The 24,251-nt window shown below is 51.4% G+C and overlaps 1 protein-coding gene across 1 annotated transcript; it reads right to left on the reverse strand.

The window, feature by feature from the left end:
• Positions 1 to 928: 928 nt before the first annotated feature.
• On the reverse strand, positions 929 to 24,149 carry LOC308041777 (aryl hydrocarbon receptor-like; the record flags this gene model as incomplete). Its single annotated transcript, XM_080346681.1, has 11 exons — positions 929 to 1,084; positions 1,675 to 3,280; positions 3,973 to 4,114; positions 4,968 to 5,077; positions 5,204 to 5,406; positions 5,773 to 5,903; positions 6,153 to 6,276; positions 7,229 to 7,318; positions 11,966 to 12,072; positions 23,844 to 24,031; positions 24,109 to 24,149. The coding sequence occupies 11 exons, from the start codon at positions 24,147 to 24,149 to the stop codon at positions 929 to 931; spliced, it is 2,898 nt and encodes a 965-aa protein (XP_080202807.1).
• Positions 24,150 to 24,251: the final 102 nt, after the last annotated feature.

Consider the following 24,251-nt stretch of genomic DNA (forward strand, 5'->3'; position numbering starts at 1 on the left):
TTTAATACCGGCAGTGAAAAACTTTCCTTTTTTTTTTTTTTTTGTCTGGACACGCAAGTCTTGTGTCTGTGTTGGATCATGCATGTAAATGCAAAGCTTTGGTGAAGGTGGAGGACATAAGCCATCAGAAACCCACCCATCCTTTGGGACAAGGGCTGCCTTCCACAGACAGTGTGGGGACTACCAAACTGTGGGAGCAGAGTGAAGCAGCCTGGCTTTCCAACAGCCTGGAAAAAACCATCAAAAATTGCATTCAGTTAACTGCAGAACTGCAAAGACAAGTGCAATGGAGAGCTCGCTCCCTGGCTTCTTGGCAAAGTGTGGGATTCACCACATGAATATCACACCTTCAACACAGTGGCCTGACTGCCCATGCAGAGCAATCCTTTCTTTCCAGAGCAACAGTTAGTCTCCAAATGCCATTTAAAAGACAGCAGCAACCATAAAAGGCCCAAACTTTTCACAGCTGACTCTCTGTAAGATACAGAGGCAGGATGGGCAGACATTCAACCCGCTGGAGAAACAAGAGCAAGGAGGTCAGGGGGTAGGATGAGACAGCAAGTCCGAGATCCTCCAGCTGACTGAAGCCTTGGATGCCATGAGATAAAGACGAGGTTGCATGTGCCAGCTGACCCACACCACAGCCCAGCTCTCTCCCATGCTCTGGGGAAACCTGCCATCCCCAGGCCAGGGACACCTCCACAGGACCGGCACAGGGAGCCTCGGCAGGGATAGGACGGTGGTAAATTGATAAAAAAATAACATTAAAAAAACCCAAACAAACAAACACAAAAATCCCACTGAGCCAAAGCAACTGACACCAAGAGCAATGGCAGGATGTATGTGGCAAGGGAAAGGTTTGTTATCTGCAACTTGAAGGCAGCTCCTTCCCCAGGGAATCGTCCTGCTCTGTCCAGTCCAGTCTCTCCTAGAGACAGAAGTCACTGCTGGAGGTGTGAGGATGCTCTGGTAGCACTTCTGCCCGGGGATGCGGCTGGCAGGGGGGGGCCAGGCTCCCCTCCAGCACCGGCCGGGCACCTGGAAGTCCCATGGGAGCGTTGGGCAAACCACAGCTGCTCTCATGCTAGGAGAAGAGAGAGAAAACAAAGCCTTGAGTCGTTTTGCAGCTTTTTACAAGTACTGGTTGGGCTGGTGCCCAGAGGAATCTGGTAGAAGAGGGAGCAAATGCCGACTCGTCACTTCATTTCTAGAATGAAGTTCCTCACTGGTCCTACAAGCTCCCAAACTCCTAGACAGGACCAGAGACAAGCTCTTTGGCCGAGCTATAATAGAAGGTGCCTGGTGTGTTAAGTGGAGGAGATAGAGAATGAGAGGACCTGAGGTGCAGAGTATGGCCTTCAGAAAGAAGCAGAAGATGCTTTGACAGCATCTGATGGCTCCAGAGCTTAACACAAAGACTCCTGTGAGACAGAAGGGCACTGTTCCAATACCAGATGATGTCTGGCACCAAGGAATAAGCTGCTCTTGGGACAGTAATCACCAGGGAAGGGCTGGACAACCAGGGATGCAGGACAGACCCATCCTAGACATCTCACCCTTCCAGGTGGTGCTGCAGGATGGGGAAGCACCACTGCAGAGATGGGCTCTTCCAGGCATCCCAGGACACACCAGCACAGAAAAAAACTGAGCATGATAGCAGAGAAAAGGCCTTACCCTGTGCCTGCTGTCCCGGCTCAGTGCGGAGGCGTATGTCCCATAGGAGTTCACGGGAGTCTCCAGCAGGCTGCTGATGCTCCTGAAACACTCTGCAGACGAGCTCGGAAAAGGGTGCTGGGGCATGGAGGCATTCGGCTGCTTCTCGGGAACAAGCTGGCATAAGGACGGCGAAAAAAACCCAGAGCAGGGAGCCATCTCTGCCTGGGACCCCCTGCTGCCTGCAGTTTCCATGCTGCATAATCCATTCCGATTAAAATGTACTGCTGGCATGCCAGGCCCGGGACTCCAGCATCCCTGGTGCTGGGAGATGAAGTCTTGGCTGATGCCATAAACACCAGACTGAGATGGGGACCCCAGGAGCAGGGGAACACAGTCCTGCCACCGGCTGGGGCTGCTGCTGGGGAGGGGGTGCAGAGTGGGGTCAGGGCTGCGGCCGCACCATCCGTTCATCGGCACGTGATGGTGCTTTGGCTGGCTGGGTGGTCCTCCCTGGCACCGGCTGTGCAGGGAGAAGGACCGGCAAGCATCCTCTTGGGTGGGATGCATGGCCGGGAAGCACCCCTCCAGCTGCCGAGCCCTGGGGGGATCCTGTGGGCAGGAGGTTCCCGGGGGTGAGCCGGGTGCCTTGTCCCACGGGTTGCCCTGTGCCAGCTGGAGGAAGAGGAGCAGACCATCCTCCCCAGCTGGCCTCCACTCTAGGCCTTCAGCCAGCTCTCCCTCTTCCTCAGCCGGCTCCTGCAGCAGCGGGGGTGGCTGCCCTGGCACAGTATGGAGGGGCTGTTCCCACAGCTGAGCAGGGGGCTGGCCAGGGGTGATACTGGGCTGCACCACATGCTGGGGCACATACTGCGAGTCCTCGTCCTCCACGTGGGCCTGGTACGCAGTGGTGCCTCCACATGGGCTCAGGGATGTGCTTGGGAGGGGACAGACCTGTTGTCCTCCCTCGTGTTTGTTCGCCAGCGTGGTGTGGATATAGGAGAGAATCTCATTGCTGGTGAGGCAGTTGTTCTGGGATGGGGTGCGGTCAGGGTCCATATTGACCATCACCATTTTCTCATCCAGCAGCAGGAGCTCCAGGTCTTCAGCATTCAACCCCAGGCCCTCCAGTGCACTGAACAGCTCATTGTTGGAACAGCTCTCGTCACTCTTAATTGAGAGTGAGTCTAGGGTGGCCAAGAGAGGGTCCTCCTGCTGAGAATCTACCAGCTCCTCTTTGAGGCTGTCCCTGCTTGAAGAAGCTGGAGCAGTGCCCACACTCCAGCCATCTCCTCTTACATCCAGCAAGGAAATGTCCCCAAGGTGGTCCACACAACTGCTGCTGCAGGAGCAGTTAGGTGTGGGAGCTGGGTGGGAGACATATGCGGCCTTGTCCTGTCGCATCACGGCGCCCAGCAGAGAACTGGGGTCAACACTGTCCTTCTGGGAGCGACCTCTGTGGCTGTGGGAGGTCTTCTTGGGCTTGCTGGTTTTCCCTTTGCTCTGAAAAGGGTCAGGGAAGCCCGGGAGAGGGTAAGCACTTTGGTATAAGAGTGCTTCTCCTGTAGCAAAGGTAAAGGGAAGATGCATGGACCGCTTCCGAAGGTGCTCGCCTCCTTCTTCGTCTCTGCAGGGCAGGAAGAGGAGATCGAGGCTTGTATATGCAAAAACACATGCCACAAAATGCTTCTGCAACGGATAATTGTGATTTCTGCAAGCCAAAGCTCCTTTGCTACAAACAGCATGCATGTATCAAGCAGAACCACACACATGTACATTTACATAGGCATTTACGTACAAACGCACACACACTTTTATATATACACACACAAAAACACATACCTGTAGCATAACCAAGAGGATACTTAAAATGCAAAGGATAATGTAGCTCTGATAGAAGTCACACCTTTGCCCTGCTCATCTATGCTGCATCCTCTAGGACAGGGATGTTGGGCTGCTGCCATACAGCAGCCACATTTGAGGTCCCTGCTATTCCTGCATCTCCCTGTCCCTACAGCTGCTGGAGAGCATCCACCAGTCTCCCCAGGTTAAGCCTGGACTGGTGCCCAGAACACTGGGGCAGGAATGGGAGGTGCAGGGCACTGCTCAGCACTCTCCCAAACTTGTGGGGTAGCCTTGCAGAGGGGGACGTGGCTGAACAGCATCAAAATACAGAATCCTAATGCTGCTCCTTCAAAAAACATAAGCAACAATGACTAATAGAGCACCCTGCCCTGCTTGGGGGATCCCAGAGCCCACAGTGATGCAAAAAGCCAGCCTGTCCCCATCTCGGCCTGGGCTGACCCAGATGGCACTTACACGAGAGGTCTCTGCGTGACAATGATGTACTCAGGCTTGCCGTTCTTGTAGACGAGCCGTGCGTTGGCCTGCACCCACTTCCAGCGCTTCTCCTTCGTCAGCAGGCGGAAGACCGTCAGACCGCTCTCGCCCGTCTTCATCACTGCCAGGAGGAAGCACGCGTGCCCAGGGCTGTCACCATGTCACCGCGGGCAGGGCTGCCACCAGCAATGCTGCTGCTTCCAGCCAGGATAAGCAGGTGGAGTCACAGCAGAGGCATGGCTGGCACAGGCAGGGGACACCATACCAGCTAAATACCCAAATACCCATCACTACACACCACCCCAAGCTCCCTGTGGTGACAAGAGCATCACGGCAAGGCATCAAGCAAAGCATCTTCTCTGCTCTGGATCAGCCATCACTACAGAAAAGACATGGACCTGTTGGAAAGCATCCAGAGGAGGCCACAAAGACAATCAGAGGGCTGAAGCACCTCTCCTATGATGACAGGCTGAGAGAGTTTGGGTTGTTTAGCCCAGGGAAGAGAACACTCTAGGGAGACCTTGTTGCGGCCTTTCAGTAGTAAAAAGGGGAAGAAAGACAGACAGACTTTTTAGTAGGACCTATTACAACAGGACAAGGGGTAATGGTTCTAAATTAAAGGAGGGGAGACTCAGGCTGGACATGAGGAAGACATTTTTTGCAATGAAGGTGGTGACACACTGGCCCAGGTTGCTCAGAGAGCTGGTAGATGCCCCATCTCTTGAGACATTGAAGGCCATGCTGGATGGGGCTCTGAGCAACCTGATCTGGGTGAAGATGCCCTTGCTCATTGCAGGGGGGACTGGACTAGATGAGCTTTGAAGGTCCCTTCTAACCCAAACTATTCTATGATTCTCTGATCCTATAGGGAAAGAGCTGCTGGGTTTAACACAGCAGCCACAGGAGCTGCTCCTAACCCAGCTCACTCATCAGCCTCAGAGACGGGCACAAGGAACCAGGGAAGGGACTCTTACTCCTGACATGGTTCTCAGCACAGTACAGCATGTCGGCAGCGTGGACGAACTGGTAGCCAGTGCCGCACATCCGCAGCTCCGCCTCAGTGTATCCCAAAACTATCTTCCCCCTGCGGGAGAGCGAGAATGCACCCAGCTCAGTGACAGAGCAAGGGTGAGACATCACCCAGTCAGGGGATGGACTGGCAATGATGGAAATCAGCAGCATCGCCCCTCAAATCAGCTCTGCTGCTTACTTGGCATCACAGGCCAAGGGGGTGAAGTCCAGCTTGTGCTTTGTCCTGAAGATCATGTTCTTGGTTCGGATCTGCAGGATGGACGGTGGCTGCAAGGGGGTGGAGATAGCGAAGAGAGCAAGCTGGGGTGGCAGCACAGATCCATCTTCAGACTTTTTGTTCTGCCCATGAAGGAATTTCAGCCTGCCTTGAAGGTTTAAAGCCTGGGGAGGGAAGAAAAAGCTCAGAGTCACACAGAAAACCTTGTGGAGAGAGAAGAGAGGGAAGAGATCTGTGTGGAAAACAAGCCATCTCGCTGCAGAGTTAATGCAAACAATCTCTTGCAGCTTGTCCTTTGCAGTTCCAGTGCTGCCTATTAAAACAACATGCAGAGAAGTTGTAGGTACAGATCAAATGTATGAAAAACATCAGAAATATCTCCTGTTTGAAGCAGGCAGGACCTGCACATGGCAGGAAGGTGCACTGGGTCTCTCAAGGCCAATTTTTATGCTCCAGCAGTGGCAGAGATCCCATGGGCTGAGCCTGCACCCCCTCCTGCTGCAGAGGTCATGGCACAGGTCTGTACTCACCAGGAAGCCAGAGGAATTATCCAGGAGGCAGCGAAATCGGCACACAAAGCTCCTTTCCAGAAAGGAGGAGTTTTCTGGGGGCAGCTGATCCGGTTTGTAGGCGACAGCAGAAGAGCTGAGACTCTTCCCTGCTGTGGGAGAGAAGGACTGAAAGAGGAGCAAGCAAGGGTCCCCCAGCAAACGTTGGAGGTCCCCAGCATCAGGGGCTCTGGGGGTTTGCAAAGCACAGCAACAGAAATCCACTGAAAGTTACAGCATTTGGGATGAACCCATTGTCCACAAGGACACAAGCCCCACGTAAGCGATGGCAGGGAACTGAGTACGTGGGCAGCTACTCATCTTGTGCCACCCAGGACGCCTGGCACCCAGCCTGCATTTACCTTCTGCAGAAGGCTCACCCTCGGGAACGTGGGGTGGGTTGAGGGCCCAGTGGAGGTTGCGTCTGAATTCTTGCTGGTCCTCAGTGTGGATCAGCTCAAAGACGCTCTGGTGCATGACATCTGTCTAGAGGAATAAAGCAAAGTGTAAGCTCTGTGGGCTGCCCCTGGGCACCAGTTTTCATGTCCCACCTGGAAACAGCTTGCCATGGCCCCTAATCCTGCACTGTTGGCCATATCCCACCCAGCTCCCCCAGTGCTCAACTAGGTCGCTGGCTCAATGAGGTTTGACACTTTCCACAAGCGCTGATGCTGGTGGGAACAGGCAGCACATCTGGCTCTAAGGACCACTTGCCCACGTTGGGCCAGACCTGCCCATACTAAAAAGCCACCAGCATGAGCAACACAGCTCCCCTCTGACAAAATCTGACAGCTCCTCTTCAAAATCCCAGTGCTGACTGACAGGATGAGATGAAAACATGGATTTGGGAACAAAGCAACAGCAAAGCTGCCCAGCCCTACACTGTTACCGAGAGAACAAGGCACCTGCTCCGGGACTTTGCTCCCTCTGCCCACGTGGACAATCCTCATCTACCCCAGGTGGTGGGAAAAGCCAACTGTGCGGGAGCGAGACCAAACCACAGTAACTAAAGGACTGTAGGCAAGTCCCACTTCCCCATAAATCTGACCTAGTGCCTAGATAACCACAAAGCATTGGAGCCTTATGGGATCTACCAGGCGTCAACCAGAAGAATGGGTACCCAAAGACAAACTGGGCAGGGAACCCCAGACACCTCACCATGACATTGCGCAATGGGGCCATGAACCTCACGGCCTGTCAGCATGGCTGGTGGAAAGCATCTGTGGGCTACTGAAGTTGCTTCGACACCTTCTCACAACCACGTCTGGCAAGATAAGGTCCAAATTCACAAGACCAAGGAAAAGCCTGAGAGACTCCACAAGACCTTGTGATCCCCGCAGAGCTTCCCCCTCACAGGGAACTTGTGGCTATTCTCCACCACTAAGGTAAAAATCCAATCTGCAACCCCACCACAGTGAGTCAAAGGTGTCTCACCAACCTGATGAAATCCCAGATAGTCCTGGATGGTATGCGAGGAGTAAAATATCAGTCCTTCCGATGTCACCACCAGCACAAAGCCATTGAGCGCCTGGGGAGAGAGTGATCGGCAGGTATATGTCACACTTGCATCACCCTTTTCTAGCTGGATGCAGAGTTTTGCTCTGCTCGGACACTGGCCACCTGTCCTGGGTGGTCCCAGCTAGCAGGCACTGCACCACCAAGAGAAGGGTGTAGGACAGGAGACAAAGCATGGGAAGCCCTGAAAGGAAAGTAAGATCTTCCCAATGACACCTTGCTGCTTTAACACTGGGTCCTGCCCTGGCTGTCACCAAATCCACTGTTTCAGTAGCTTCTTCGTTTTACCTACCCTACCAAGCAGAGGTCAAGGCCTGCAGCTCATTCTCAGATTATCCTCCATTCTGCCTCGCTTGGGTAAACTCCACTGGAGGCCAGACAGATGAAAATGGGAATCACCGCTGGCAGAGCTGTGCTCGCCAAGAAAACAGACGGCACCTTCTGCTGGGTTTCTCTGAGGTAGCTCTCCCATACGGCTGCCCAAGCGTACCCTAATCCAAACTGATGGAGAACTTTGCTTCCATCCTGAGAGCGGTCGCTCAGACTCAGATTTGGACATTTATACTCATCCTATGTGAAGAGCAAATAAAAGTCTCAGAACTGCTTGCAGAACAAAACCAGACACCATCAGGAACTGGTCTATTCTCGTACTCTGGCGGAAACAAGCCTTTCTGACAACCCTGAATCAAAACAGCGTTTCATGTCGGCTGCATTTAACGTTGACCTGCATCTACCTGGGTCGTTCTGCTCATGTAGTTCCCATCCTCCCTGCAGCCCGGGAGGGTCCTGGCAGCCATGCGTGGCCTGGGACAGTGTGGGACTGGGGGATGTTCAGTGAAGAGCAAACCCACACCCCTCACTGCATGCTGCCAGTGTTGACTGGTCATTCCCTCTTGCTGCTTGGCCCACACCGATGGGGATACTCCTGCAGGTTCAGCAGCTCTTGGGAGAAACCCACCCAGCTCCTGGCCTCACTTGCATCCCTTCTGTCCTCCTTGCATGCCAGAGGAGGCCTGGAGAAGGACCATGGTGTCCACACGTGGGCTGCCCATGGGCAAGGAACAAGGCACCAGCCTAGAGAGGCTGCCTCCACTGCCTGCTCCTCCCTCCTGCTATTGCTCACCCTGCGGTCAAGGTGGCCAACCCAATGCTGCACAGAGTTTTAACCACTGAAAATGGAAAAGGTGAAAGCTAAAGCATAAGAGTTTACTTTTGGAAGCTGTAGTGGAAAACTCTGATTTCTGAAAAGCCATTTTCTTCCAAAGCAGGAGGGAGGATTGGCTGAGTCCAGTCCCTGGCCTCGGGGGAAAACTGCAGAATCACTGGCAGACTTCAGAGTACCCTTTCCTTTCAACAAACACATGATGCATCCCAAACTCATGCCTGGCAACAACCTGCTGCAAGACACTCATCCAGCTTGCACAGCATCATCCTTCCAAAGCACCACGTGGCAGCAAAAGGACCAAACACTGGTGTTTGCAGGAGAAAGTGGTGTCTGCAGCCACCCACGCCTGGGATGCACACATTAGCCACAAGACATCCCCAGCCATGCTCCTCTTCCTCTGGAGCTCCCCCTCTCTGTGTGGTGTACAGATTTACACTACACAAGCACGCCATTCTGGAGCATGTGCTCGCTCCTGCACGCCCTCCACCCAACCAGGCTGAATGTCATGCTCTGGTTTCACAAAATAAATACTCAAGCTCCGTTGCTTGTGCAGGCTCAAAGCACTAAGCCCTCCCCACAGAAAACAGCAAATGTAGCCATAAATTCAAAGTTTCTGATGCATTTTTAATGCTACGCAACTTACATATTTTATAGTTCACTGGCCCTACCATTCTCTCCTCGACCTCCAGGAGTGCAAAGTCAACATCCAAGGGTGCGCTGCGTTCCCAGGCAGGAATGGGCTGAGCTGACTGAAGCCTCTGCCTTCCCCAAGAGGAGCTCGTCAGCGTAGCAAATTTGGGGAGTTATTTGGGTGTTTTTTTCCAAGCCAGCAGCCCCAGGGCTGGCAGGACAGGACACAGGAGATGGGACCAGGGTGCTGGCTGACAGTGTCCCTTGCACCTGGAGACCCATGGAGGTTAGAAGGTGCAGAGGAGCTCTCCTACCAATTGAAGAATGCAGTTGCTGTCCCAGGAGCCCTGGCTTTTCATCCCTGATGAAAAGCTGATGTCTGTGAAAGCACCGCTAACACAGGCACCGTCAGGTTCCAGGGCACCACCCCAAAGCACTCCTAAGCACTGCAGGCACTGCACCAGCCTCTGCCAACCATGGGGATGAGTCCTGGCGGTGCAGAGCCCTGTTCTTTGAAGACCACATAATCAATTTGCCAGGGCTGGGAGCAGGCCCACAGGAGTTTCCCCTTGACCCTGAGTGGTAGGTATCGCTCTGTGACTCAGTTTCCCCAGCTCTGAAATGATCCCAACAGACTTCCAATAAACACCTTCAAGCCCACGGTGCTGCCTAAGAGCAAAGGCTATGAAAACACAAGAAAACCACCAGTTTAGTTCTCCAGAAGCTGAACAGCTTTCACAGCTGTGACAGCACCATCCAGCCACCCCTCCCTAAGGGCAACAGGTCCCCGTGGGGACACTCCTGCCAGACCGAAGCAGGAGCCCTTTAGAAGGAGGGGTCCTCCTGCAACATTGACCCCAGAAGCCCTATGGCTGTCCAGAGCCAAAACCATCCTGTACCCCTAAACTTGGCTGCAGGCAGGGAAGCCACAGTAGCCAGTCCTGGCCTGCTTCCCCCACTTCATAATGTATAGACATCACGATTAATTAGGGTCTAGTGTGTAGCCTCAGCCAAGTCCAGCTATTGTTGCTGCCAACTCCTGTTTCATTGTCCAGGTCGATGTTTCTCCCCCCTCTCCTTCCCTTTATTCCAGGCACAAACGCTTTCTCTATTTACTGGGGTTGATCTCAGTGTGTGGGAATCTGCTGCAGAGGTTAATTAGTGCTGCCCAATGCACTTTAACTCTTTGAGCAGCTTTGGAGGCACTGCTTTGCCATGGCAGCAGCAAGCAACATCTTGCAACACTCTGTCCTTCCCCAACTGCACTGACCTGCAGGCTGATTTAATACCCTGTTGCCAGCGATGTGAACCTGCATCACTGCACACCTGGGCAGAGGTGGTCCACCTAGTCCTCAGTCTCACTAAGTAAGGCCTTGGCCCCTTTAGAGGGATTTTCATGCTTAACCCCAGTTTAAGATACCTCCGTTCTGCTGAGATTGCTGCCAGAGAGAGTCTTAGTGAAAAAAGACAGGACAAAAAAAGTAAGGCTGGAAAATTAGATGAGGTGAAGGGAAGAATCAGGGCAGACCAAGAGATGAGACAAATGAAGTTTGGACACCAAAGGTGACAGACCAGGTGGAACTATGATACTGTGAAGTCATTTTTTAAACACATAGGAGTGTTTCCTGGTGGCACGGAGGCAAGTTCTGAGCCCCTGCTGTGTCCAGCATCACACAGATGGGCCCCTGGACGAGCCAAACATAGACCCAAAGCTTTTAACACCCAGCTCAGTATCTCTACAAGGATGGTATCAAGCTGATGAGCAAGATATCCAACCCCAGCAAAACACGCTGAGCACAGTTTTGTTATATCCACAGCAGAAAGCCCTCAGTTTTTTTGTTATAAACCTCATTGGCTTTAGCATTTCTCTCACTAAACACTGAGATCCTGGCTCCCCAGCTCTCAAGCAGGACGATCATTATATTTACTGCTAAGAGCCAAGCGAGCTTTTGGAAAGGAGCTGGGGCTGACCAGCACGCTCGCCCTGTTTGGACCCTTGCCAGGCAGGGATGGGGCTGCAGCCTGTGCCTGCGTGCCAGGCGCGGAGGGAAGGGGAGCCCCGCGTCCTCGCAGGACCTCGCTCTGCCGGAGCCTGACCTCTTCTTATTCACCACACACAGTCTGGAGACAGGAGGTCGTCTCCTGGCGTCTCTGAATAAACCACAGAAGCAGCAGGCTCAGCCCAGCCATGCTGCAGCATCACCAGCATTGCCTCCAGCATCACCGAAGGAGCCAAATATGCGAGTCTCACAGAGCTCCCAGGATACATCCATGTTCCCTGTGTATATGGGCTAAACATATGGCCCATCAGCACCTATCTATGTATGTGGTGTCATGCATCACCGCCTGAAAACCAGGGAAGACTTCCCTGACATTTTCTTCCCTGTTTTCGCCAGCGTTTGGAGAACCATCCCTGAGTAGGGACCAGTGTGCCCAGGTTGAAAACCACACTCTAAACACCTTGCTCTGTTTGGCTCCCCGGTCACACCTACGGCTCATTTACACAAGGGCAGAGAAGCAGAAGAGCTGAATCGCTGTGGTCAGAAGTTCAGCACTGCTTCCACTGAGATGGAGGGGATTCTGACACCCAAATGATGTACAGGCAGCAATTTTCTCCAGGAATGACAGGGAGAGGAGAAGTAACACGTTTTCTGCCCCAGGGACCTGCAGAGGTCTCAAACCTCTGCTCAGTTAGAAGCACTATGAGCTAAACCACGTAAAAATCACCGTTTAACCAAAACATCCTGCAATCAATAACAGAACAGCCTTCTCTTTGGGTAAAATTCAAAGGAGTTGGAAACGGGACAAGAGGAAAATCCCTTGAAGGCATCTGCCAGGGAGAGGTGTCCAGCGAGGAGCACTAACCTGTAGGAGCAGTTCACCCTCAGGTATCGCTGCCAAGCCTGGCGCTGGTCCGCAGCCGCTGTCTCCATCCCCCTGTGCTGCTTTGGCACCGTGATTCTTCAGAGCAACTGCACAAAGTAAAGGGAAGGGACTTCAGTGCTGCAGTAACACACACACGTCACCATCACGAACGTCCAAAACGTGCACCTGGCTGCAAAGCTGGGCACGGCACTGCCAGGGGAAGCTGAGATTTACTGCAGGCCCTCAAAAGAGATGATTTTAACAGGGCATTTTTCACCCACCCAATACTCTCAATTTCCTTTAATTTTTTTTCTTCTCCCAGCCCCTTAACAGCCAATATTTTCAAATTCCCACTTTCCCTCTCCCTAGACCTCTAAAAACCTACAAGTAAAAAGCAGTTAAAGCCAGGGATCAGACAGGCATCAGCAGAATAACTATAAGTTCCTGCATTTATCAGGCATTTACCTGCAACCAGCAGCACAAAAGGACAAGTTTAGTGAACTCAGCAGCTGGAAATCTCTCTTACCATTTAACAATAACAACTATGGAGGTCACCAGTCCTGATGTGGACACAGGGCTGATGCCTCATACCCCTTCTTGCAAACAGCAAGAGCTTGGTGCCACACCATGCACAGACCCCTGGCTCTGGGGCACGGCAGCAGCGTGGGGGGGTCACTGCACCCACCATTTCTGTGCGATGCTGAACCAGAACACATCGGCTCCTGCATGCCATGACTCTGCCAAGGACAGCCGACCAACATCTGTGAAAGCCTGCCCTACGCGAAAGGCTTTGAAGCAAAACCCACTCTCTTCCAGCGTAAGGAACACGCTGTTTTGAAGGATACAGTCTGGATAGCTCAGTCGATGATGTTTCATTACAGTTCAGCAACATAGCGGGTTTATTCAATCAAATTAAGGCAAGCCACAGCTCACAGTGGGAGAAAAACAACACGGAAAAAATGCACACATGCATACAAATGTAGACACCCGAGATTGCAATCACAGGCAACCTAATAGCAATCGATGCACGATAAATACGGATGAGGAAGCCGGTCACTCAGTTTAACTAAAAGATGTGCCTGTAAATTTTGTACTGTGCTCCCCAAAAGAACAAATCCCAGAGATATTTTAGGGTGGATAATACTTAGAGAGTAAGATGACAACAGGGCTGTGCACGGCCTGTCCAGAAGACAGTGGAGAACACGGCAAAGACGAGAAGCTTCTTGCAAGGACCACGAGGACAGAAGGTGGCATTTGGCCACTGATAAACCAGCTGCTCCCCCGGTTCCTGGGAGGAAAGGTGTGAGGCACAGGCGGCAGCCACCACTGCAGCTGCCCTGGCTCCTGCTCAAGAGAGCAAAAGCTCTTTTCAATGTGCATTTCCTAGCTCCTGTGCTATACGTGCCAAGGAGCTGCCACACTCAGATGCAACAGGTGCATCAAGCAGACCCTGGAAGTAATTTATCTCCCCATTAAGCTGTCCACAGGAGCAAAGCCATGAGCTGAGATAGAGCAGCAAGTTGGAAGACACCAGCCACCAGCGTGTAAGCGAAACCAGGCTGTGTAAGTGTAACCAGCAGCTGCTGGCACTCAGCTCCCCACACACATGGAGCAGATCCTGAAGGATCTCAGCACCTGCGTGCAGAAGCTCGTGGGCAAGCAGCTTCCCAGCTGCTGTGAGAGGTGGATGCACCAGAGGTCTGAAGCTGAACCCAGCAGTGCCCGTTGGCAGGGCAGCCACGAGCAAAGGGACTCATTCAGTCTCCAAAGTGAAGTCCCCCCATCTATCAGCATTTCTCTGCTGGCAAGACAAGCACATAGCAAAGGCACACTGTCCCCTCTTCCATCGCCAGGGCTCACCTTCCCTCCCAAAGTCCTCCACATCCTCAGTGGGCAATTGCAAAGCACTAGCTCATAGGCAGGTGGGAGCAAGGAAAGATGCTGTGGTCTACAGAGCCCCACTGATATGCATGTGAGGCTTTGAGGCCAAAATGCACTTCCACCAGGCACAGGACTATCCCAAAGGTCAACTCTGTTCCATGAGCAAATGAAAAGCATGTCCCAGTTCTAATATTGCCTTTAATTAAAACGAACAAATCAAAACAAAACAGAATCTGATACAGCAGCAAAAGCCCTGCTTCTCTGAGGTCTGGGAAATTCCCCTTGGGCTCAGCCTGCACAGATTATTTCAGGAGGCATGTGAACACCAAGAGGCCAACAACCTGGGATTAAGGTTACAACACACATCTGTAAAACAGCAGGTTGGTCCTGAACATGCTGGGGCGGACACACACATGCTGCCACATCCGACTGCTGCCCCAGGGACTGTTCAGGGTCCCCTGCCTGGGTCAGAGCCCAAAAACCCTGCACAAAGTCCTGGGCATGGACCAGCCATGGGGCAGAGCAGCGTGCAAGCGCAGCAGCTGCATCACCCAGGCGAGGTCCCGTGGTGTGAACAGAGTAGGTTTCTGACAGCGCCCTGCCAGCAACTCGCTTTTCTGATCCCTGGGAGCAAAATGTAGGAGCTATGAATTATTAAAAGTCTTCAGTTCTCCTCTGCTAGCTCCCAGACTGCTGTGCTGAAGGTGCAAGATAAAAATAAAACTGGATGATAGAAGAGCAGATAAAGGGTGCCGCACGCTACTCAGAGGTCTGGTTTAATGGTTTGAGATTTCTCTGCAAAAAGGAAAACTCGATCACAACTGCTGCCAAAAATAGACTTTGCTGTCAGCATCTGGGCTGCTCCTAATCTGTGAGGCCAGAGGAAACACAAGTTAAAATCAGAAGATGGCCCACTGTCCTCCATGCAGATGCCTGGCATCAAACACAGCTTGCTCCTGCAAACAGAATCAAAGCACTGGGGCAAGGGGCTGCTCTCATATAAAACAAAACCTCCATGGGGGTTTTCCTTTGACCTTAACCAAATGTTTTCCATCCAAACCACCCAAGGAACCCCAAAGATGACCCGCTCTTGGCTGCAGACATCTCGGGCCAGCCTGCTGCCTGGTGTCCCCTGGCTTTGTCTCTCCATAAATAGCCCCGCGCAGCCCCTCGGGTCAGCAATTCAGCAGAACTGTCGCAGCGCATCAGCCTGACGGAGCGGAGACGAGCCAGAGAGCCGCTGCGGCATCCTCTTCCCCACCACGGCACCCTCCTCCCCACCGCCGCACCCTCCCTGCTACCCTGGGGAAGGATAAGGCAAGAACGGGGTTAGCTCAGCACCAGAGGAAAGGTGGCCTTCCCAGCATAGCACTTGCCTTCATGTTGGGCAGGGAGATAAGGTGCAGTCTTCACCCTCACTGTATAAGTGGGAAAAGTTCGCAGGAGAAAAAAAATAATGAAAGAATTGGCTTTTCCTGGGCTCCCTGACTCTGGCCACCAGCATCACCTGTGCTGCTGGGAGCTGTGGAAGGAGGAAGGTGAGGAGAGGGAAGCTGGTCAGCTGAAAGTAGCACGTCTTGCACATTTTTCATACTATTTCTTCAAAGAAAAAAAAAGAAAATAGCTTCTGCCGGGACCTGCAGGCTATTTTTCCACAAAAAGCCTTTTAGTGGAGAGGAAGAAAATCCCTGCCTGCCCCCATCTCCAAGGAACGAGCTCCCTGCATGCATCTGCCCCCCGCCAGGAGAAGGATGCTTTCTGCACGGTGGTGGTCCACATTGCACAGGTGTCCACATTGCTCACCGGGTCTCTGCTGGCCCTTTGCTGTCACCTCCCGCGGGGAGGATTCCTCTCACCATGTCCAGGACGGCGCTTTCCTCGGCACCCAGCCTGGGAAGCTGTTTCACGTGATGCCAAAGGGACACCTCGCAGGCTACCAGGTTTGCCAGTGAACTCCTGAACCTGCCAGGGCTTTGCAGACCTGAGAAATCTCTGCACCAACAAGTGGGTATTAACATTTTTGAGAGGATATCTCCCAGCCCCCTCCCCTCCACACAGAAAAAACCTCTAAGTGGGAACAGGGTTTTGCATCAGCTGCTGACTATGAAGGAGGAAAATGAGATGACTTGGTCCCAAACCCACTCCAGGCACTAATACAGGAGAAGCAGCAGAAGGAAACCCAACCCCTTCATGGTTTTTCAAGAGCAGCGAGGGGTCATATCATGTAAAGGAGGTGAGAAAACACTGAACCCAGCTGCAAGTGATGCCAGGGACATCTGCATGGCAATTATTAACCTGAGCAGGTCTTGTGGGGGGAGAGAGAAGAGGGGTTTTGGTTATGGTGCACCCTGCAAGTGTTCTGCTGTAGGGCTCAATGCCCCAGCATGTATCACTCGCTCTCCAGGGGAAGGAGAGATTGGTTGGTTTGTTTATTAATGAAATTGCCTTCTAACCACCTCTCTCTTTCTGTCATTTGTGCCAATTCCCTGAAAAGCAAGTCTTCCACTCACACGGTAGCAAAAATCTTATCGTGAGGTATCTCCAGATCATCCTTTCCCACCCACCTCTCCAGCTCCAAGATGCTCGTAGGCAGAGGGACCTGCAGCTCTGCTGCTCAGTACACGCACCCTCACATTAAATAACCCCTCTAAATTGTTTTCCTGCACTTTACTGCAAAGAAGAACCAAAATATTGGAAATTTAGAAGAAAAAACCTCTTGCTGTTTCTTTTCAAGAAACCGAGGTTGTTTCACTTTTAATCTAAATTTTCAATCTAGAAGAGTTGCTTTAACCGAAAAGTGGTTTCCCCTGGTCAGAATGATTTTAATTTTAAAATAAATAAATAAATAAACTGATTTCCCCCATATCAGACCTCATGCATCTCCCCCCTCCCTTGCCTTGGCAAGGTCTCCCCCTTGCACTGCTGGGCAGATCCTCCAAGACCTGCCACATCCACCCACGAGAGTACGTGTATCTACCCAAAAAAAAAGCCAAGGAAGAGCCCATCTTCCCTCCCTCTGTCACAACACACGAATTCTGCAACGCTCCAGTGAAACCAGTACAAGAGCTTTCATTTCCACTGGTGGGAACCCGACGAGTGACACAGCTGTGGCTCAGCAGGAACGTGCAATGCAGAGAACAGCAGCATGGTGCTAAGGGAGCAAAATTTGGCCCAAGTGCCTTTCCGATTGACACGCTGAAACCAGTGGAAAGCTAAATCGCTGTTGTGAAGGCAGAGGAAGCACCGAAACCCCCTCTTCTGGCTTCTCCAATGGCATCTACCCTGTCAGCACACCAAATCTATTGCTCCGTCATTTAATCCACATGTTTTACAGCAAGCTTACATGCCTCCACCTATTTTGAGAAGCAAAGAACAGGAACATGCACTTAGTAAAGTAAATCCTATTCTGGAATATTTATATTGCTTCTTGAGCATGAACTGAGCGCTTCTTTAGCCAATACAAAATTGTTCCACCTTCACATACAAGGAAGACTCAGCGGATGTAGCCAGCAGCTCCTCTCATACAGAGTGTTTGAAACTCATTAGAAAGAAAGAGCATCACGGAAACGGTGAGAGAAGCAAGCAGAGATTTGCTGAAACCGGGCAGCAGAGCCACCTCCTATCCAGCTTGCTTAACCACCAGTTTGTTTCTCACTGCTGAGCTGTACAGAGCCCATTTTCTAGCAACTGGCAAATACCTCCTGAGTTTCCCTTTGCTTATTCATAATGGATACTACGGGTTTACTTACCATTTCATAATACCTGCCACATCTCCCCGTTGACACAAATTTCATTAAATAGATGAATTATTTATCCTCTGCCCGAACTGTGCAGATACACCACCTTCCATGAACATGCGTGGTGAATAATGGATGTCCTGTTAAAAGATCTAATTGCACTTTTAAAAGCAAGGAGGCCTTGACTACGTGTAGCTTTCTGTTGCGTCACCAAAGGCACTTGGGTCTCAAAGGGAGAAGCACATGCAGAGGTTTAAACAAGGACAAAGAGGATAAGGACCTGCCAAGCTTTCCCTTCTTCTTGCAGCATCAATAGCAGTTTGAAACCACTCAGTCCTACTACTTGTTATGGGGGCATCACCCCAGCACAAAACCTTCACCTGGAGTTTCTTGCCAGCTCTGCTCCCATGCTGGCTCATTATCCAGGCAATTAAGAGTAGAGTGATCATAGGACTAGGCTTTATTTTCTTAAACCATCCCTTAGGCTTTGTTGCTACAGCTATCTGCGGTACGTGGCCAAACAGCTCAAGTGAGAGAGCAGATGAAGCAAATGAGCAACATTAGTCATCTCTAAACTGATAAGAGGAACACAAATATTTTAGAAATCCCTAGGCATAGTATAGCAACACTAAGCATAACATAACAGAAACCTAATAGAGAAACAATAGCTCTGTGGCGACTGGACATGAGGCAAAGTGCGATGTCCTTGGCTTGCAAGCTGGGAAAGCGGAATCACAGAATCATTTCAGTTGGAAATGACCCTCAGGATCACCTACCCCAACCATAACCTAACCTAACTCTAGCACCGTGTCCCTAAGAACCTTGTCTAAACGCCTTTTAAACACGTCCAGGGATGGTGACTCCAATGTTTCACTAAATGAGGAAAGACCTACATGACTTTTGCTGAGTAGTAGCACAAAATGACAACAGGCACGCTCAAGAAATTAGGTCAGAAGCCGACACTGGGGGAGCACCAGGTTACAAAGACACCAGGGAGCACTAGAGACCCCTGATGAAGACTCTCGAATACCAAAGATGGACCTCTGGCAAAGGGCGCAGTTATGTAAATAATTCGTGTTTAATGCATTAACTAAGCAGTAGAAACAAATGATATGCAATAGGTGTATGTAATAAATACCAAGAAGTGCAAATCATGCACATGCTTGATTAGAGGAATGATCCTCCTAGCATCTGGTGCGCTGTAATAAAAGAGCCTGCTTTCTGCTTTTTCACACTTTTAAAACAATGTTAAGGAATCCTTTTGCTGATTTTTTGGTATCAAAAACACCACACATCAATAAACATACCCTCACCCCTAAGCAGGGGTTCGAGAAGCACAGTTATATGGTCTATAATAGCCTACATAATTTAAAGCACTTCTCCAGCCTGATTCAATGGCCAGGGAGCAGCTTAGGCACTTTTTGGGCTATTACGCTCTAGCAATAACTGTCTGGATTTGTACCACAGTTTAAAGGGTTAGGCTCAGCCTAACTGGCTGCACATAGAGCCTGCAGGTGTCCTGTGCTATTCCCTCCCCAGTTTTGGTCTGGGGAACAGCTTGGAAAAGCCGTGATGCTTTGTAGCTCTCCCAAACAGCACAATCCCCGTGAAAGCCCAACTCAGTTCCATCCAAGTGACTGCAGAGTCCTGGCAAAGCCCCTATGTGCAGGCACCTGGCAATGAGCCACACGGGCACAGGTCTGTGACAGGAACAGGACCACCTGGGGACCCTGAGCTGGCCCCCAAGGGCGAGTGAGTGCTCAAGGGGCTAGCTCTCCCTCCCCAGAAGGGCCAGGCTCGCTGCAGGATGAGCAGCACAGCTTGAACAACCTTCCCAGCACGCTGCGGGAACAAACTGTGAGATACTTCTATGAACTGAACCTTTGCCCATTTTGAGGTCTGCCAATTGACTTCTCACCAGGCGTTTAAGTGGACTGAGCAATACGGTTGTTATCCAACAGCCACACAACAATTGTTATCCAACAGCCACACAACAATTGTTATCCAACAGCCACACAACAAGGGGCCTTGGAGGCATCTTCCTTTTTCGCTAACAAATCACCATGCCAGGTGAGACCCAGCGACAAACCTTCCCCTGGAGCATCTTCCCTTTTTCTCTCCCCCTTCCCAGCAGGCAAGGGAGAAAAAACAGCGATTTCCCACCCCCCCCACACATAAATCAGCAGCTTTTGCCAAGCTCTAGCATCAAGGGGAGGAACGGGGAGGGATTAGAGGGGAGCAGCCGCCAGGCACCGCCGGGCTAAGCTGCTGGTGCTCAGCTGGTACGACGTGCCGTGCAGACACCAGCGCGGCAGCACCGGCTGCCCAACAGCAGCACACGGGGCACGAGAGAGAAAGGTGGCAGGACAGAGGTTGCTCGGTGGCTTAGATTTGCTGCACCATTCAAGGACAGTCCTCAGCACTGGGGAGAGAGAGGAAAAGGTTCCCAGACTCGGGGAGATGCAGATCGCTGCAGCTGGTTCTTTGGCTCTGGCAGCCCTGCAGCACGCTGCCACCTCTACCGAGCCACACGTGCTGAAAGAGCCTCCTACAGAGCAGAGAGGAAGTTTAAGATGGTGAATGAGAATTAAAACTATTTGTCTCACCAAGGGGGAATAAAGAAATAAGACATTTGCGGGGACCTACAGAGGAAAAAGACCTGGATAGGAAGGGAGCAGAAGGAAGCCCTTAAGTCAGCTTGCACTGAGATTTGGATAGCCATCTTCAGCTCCTTTAAGTCCTCCTAGTCCAGGGCTGGGCTGGGCTGGGCCACTGGCCTTACGAGTTCACCTCCCTGGTGGAATAACTCTCCCAATGTCTCCAGCCCTCCCATGGCCTTGCTCCCCCACCTAAGTTCACCTGTATTATGGTAAGCCGCATTCCCGCTGGCAGAAAGCATCTGTATACACTTTGGGCTCAAAGTCCAGCAGCGGGGCAAAAGGAACGTGCCTGAGCATCTTGCAGAGGACAGCGGTGCTGCTCCAGCACAAGAAAAGTCTCTTACACCCCACCACAGATCAGACCTGGCATGGTGGGCTGTGCTTGCCAACCATCCTCATCAGCCCTGCGCTGTGCCACGGGAAAATCTGCTGAACTGGGGCAATCCCAAGGCATCTTGCTGCTTTGTGTCCTAGGGGCCAGAGGGTCCTTCAGATGGTCAAAATCAGAGAGAACATGCTGTCTGACTTTAGGACACCTAACTCAGCCAAACATTCGCCTGAACAGTGTCATTAGTACTGTACAAGGCAAAAAGCAGTGCCTCCTTCCAGGAGGTGACCATGGCCAAGAACCCTCCTTCCCCAGAGATGCTGAACACATGTGGCAAACACCTGGCTCTGAACTGCTGCCCACTTTGTTAGACTGGAAGGATTTGCCAGACCGCAAAAAAGGAACCGAATTAGTAGACACACACACCAGTGTCCTTTAGACTTCCAAAGACCTGCAGAAGACCACCACTTGGCATCAGGGGTTTTACAGCAGAGACACCCAACCCAGCCTGAAGAAATGTTTGTGTAAATAACCCTGCTTAACAAAGACAACACTTGATGATCTCTAAACCACACCAAAGATTAAACAACAAAACATTGAACAGCCTTAAATCCTCTGATTTCTCTCACCTAACTGCAGACCTTCAGGCATGACCCTAGACAGGCAGAAAGAGAACAGGGATAGCTTCACTTTAGGCCATATAAAGTGTAAAAATCCTCATGCACAAATGGAAAACATGTCTTCGTAGAAATCAAAAACCTCGTGGCAGTATCTCCCCAGACCCATGTTCAAAATTCCGCTGTTGAGATAAAAGCACACGCAGGTGCTTCTTGCACAGTATTTCAGCCACCTCGGTAGCTAAACAACAGGTTTGCTTCCACCCCACAGCTCAGTCAATCCACCCCAACCTGGGCAGATCAGCCACTGCAATGCAAATGCAGGTACATGTTTAATAAGAGCTGTGAAGCCTTCTCTGCATTTTCAAGAACTTATCATATGCCCAGAAAGTGATCACAAACCCAAAACAAGAGAAGCTCCCAGAGATCCTACCAGCCACCAAGACCTGCTTTTTAATCACTTAAGCCCATACAAACTTCCCTATACATCAGCCATGCATAAATCAATACAGCGAAATAAAATTAAAAAATAGTTCATTTTCAATCAGCCAGGAGAAGGAGACGTTTCTATCACCCAAGGAAATATTTAACATGGGGGCTGGAGACACAGCAGCTGGTGTAAACCTTTTGGCTGAATTGCCATCAGTGATCATTGGCACCACCTGAGACCTGCGCCAGGAGGACACGCTGCAAAGATGTTTCCCCTCACTAAGCACAGCAGCACGGCCCAGTTTCTGCTCTTGCCTTTCCTTGGTCTTCTTTCAGGGGGTGCTCAAGCAGGGACACACTTGGGACAGCTCTGGGGTGGGCTGGCTGCCCCCAATAAACCAAAAAACCCTCCCAAACCCCTGGTGTTTTCTGATCTCACACAGGACTTGTCGGCGTTCAGCAGCTAAAACAGCTTCCTCACAGGATCACGTTTCACTAATCTGAGGATGCTGAGTGAGAGAACATCTCTGCTCCAGCACAGCTTGTCAGAGAGCAACATCACTCCTGTATTCACACAGAAAGGGACTAAATTCACTTAAAATAATTTCCTTTTGTAGATGGGCTTGCCCAGGCCTCCTTTTAAATACATATATATATATATATTTAAGCTGCAGAAGAGACTCAAGGAGGTCTACAATCAGTAAGTGCATCTGAAAGGATGAAGCTTTCCTCCTTCCTTCCCACACCTGAATTACCACGACCTGCTTTAAACCAGGCAGCGGCAGGTACCATCCCGCAGCTTCAGACACACTGATTTACTCAGTGGTTGGGAAGCTGACACCATGAAATCAAAACAGATGGAAGAACAGAAAACAAACAAACCAGAGAGAATCCCAGAATGGGATTTCCCAGTTTCTCTCAACGCAAAAAAAAAAAGTAACCCACGGAGGCAAGGATGCAGGAATGTCAAACCCCAGGATGCACAGCCCTAGCAAGATGCTCATGGGGCAGGGGAAATGGTGTCGTGCCCACCCCCCCGAGTCATCCTGTGCTCACTGTTCCCCAGCCGAGCTTGCGTGACATCCCGGCACAATCACCCTGGAAAGCCCCAAAGCAACTCCTGGTGTGAGGCTTTACAAGACCAGCGATTCCAAACCCCCCCATTTTAAGGAATCGCCACCACCCCTTGGTTTTATAAATTCTTCAAGCACCAAACTTTAAATTATTAATGTTTCAGAGGAAGAAAGAGGCCTGTGTTGTGCGATGGAATTCCACCCTGCGCAAGAACAAGTGTGTTTTAGAAAGACCTGCACCATGCTTGTCCTCCTCTGCTTCAGAGCATCATCGCATCGGGCAACACGCTCAGCGTTGTAAAGGTTGACGCAGCAGAGCTCCCCACCAGGGCAAAAACACCACAGAAAACACAGTCGATATAGTAGAAAAAAAAATGACCTGACGCTGCAAGGCAAATAACTCCACTCTGAAGCCACTTATTTTCCATTTCACCCACTTGCCAATCCTACCAGCAGCGTTTAAGAGAGAATAGAAAGGGAAAATTTAAAATTAAAAAAAAAAAAGGCATTCAATACATCCCATCATTTGGAGTTGAAAAGAGAAACTGTGGTTTCTGAGGTCATATGCAGTATTGTCAAGCCACTGCTATTTCACCACGAAAATCCAGGGCTGCCTAAATACCCTCCTCTGGGCTCCTATTAATTACAACAATTACAGCCCAGTAGAATGCAGATATGCTTTTAACACTGTCTATTTTAAAAGGTTCCCAGATAGACTGCAACCACATCACAGGTAATTATTAATCATTATCAGCACACCGCGTATTTCTCCAGTCTATCACAATGAGGGAAAAAAAAGTCACTTGCATCATGAAACTTTCCAACCGGGCTGCACAATACAGCGCTGTCCTCGTAAGCTGTGCCTGCCAAAGCCTGAGCCCGGGATCACGCAGAAACCCTCCAGCCTGAACCTCAATTTTCTACTCCAGCAGAACCCACAAACAAGATCAACTTCATCTGTCCAGATCCCTCTAATTACAAACAAGCGGGAGCTGCGCTGTCGCCCGGACGCGATGCACCCTGAAGCGGTACAGCTTGAGATTGCAAAGCAAGAAAAAACAGCGTTAGAGGGGAAACAAAAGCACTTTTCAGTGGGGGAAAAAACAAACAACAAACAAACAAACAAACAAACAAACAAAAAGGTGAGCCTTACCACTGAAGAAGCTCTTGGCGCGGAGGTAACCAGCACTGAGGCGTAGAACCGACAGCTTGTCCAGCCCGGCCACCACCTCCTCGGGGAAGGGCAGCAGCCCGGCCAGCCGCTCCAGCTCCCGGTTCAGCCGCTCCCGGTGCCGCTTGGAGGGGTTGGAGGTGCCACCCTCGGCCGGCCCCGGCCGCACCCTGCCGGGCAGAGCCGCGTTACCGGGCGGGCCACGTCCCCACCCCCTAGGAAACCGTCCCCCTGTCCCCCAACTCACGCCCGGGGCACCGGCTTCCTCCGCTTGCGAACCGCGTACATGGCCGGGCAGAGCCCAGCGCATCCCCGGGCAGCAGCCGCAGCCTCCCCGCGGGCAGACGAGCCGGAGCGGCCCCGCCCCGGGAGAGGAGGAGCTGGGGGGGA

Source organism: Nesoenas mayeri, assembly GCF_963082525.1.
Source record: "Nesoenas mayeri genome assembly, chromosome: 6".
NCBI lineage: Eukaryota > Metazoa > Chordata > Aves > Columbiformes > Columbidae > Nesoenas > Nesoenas mayeri.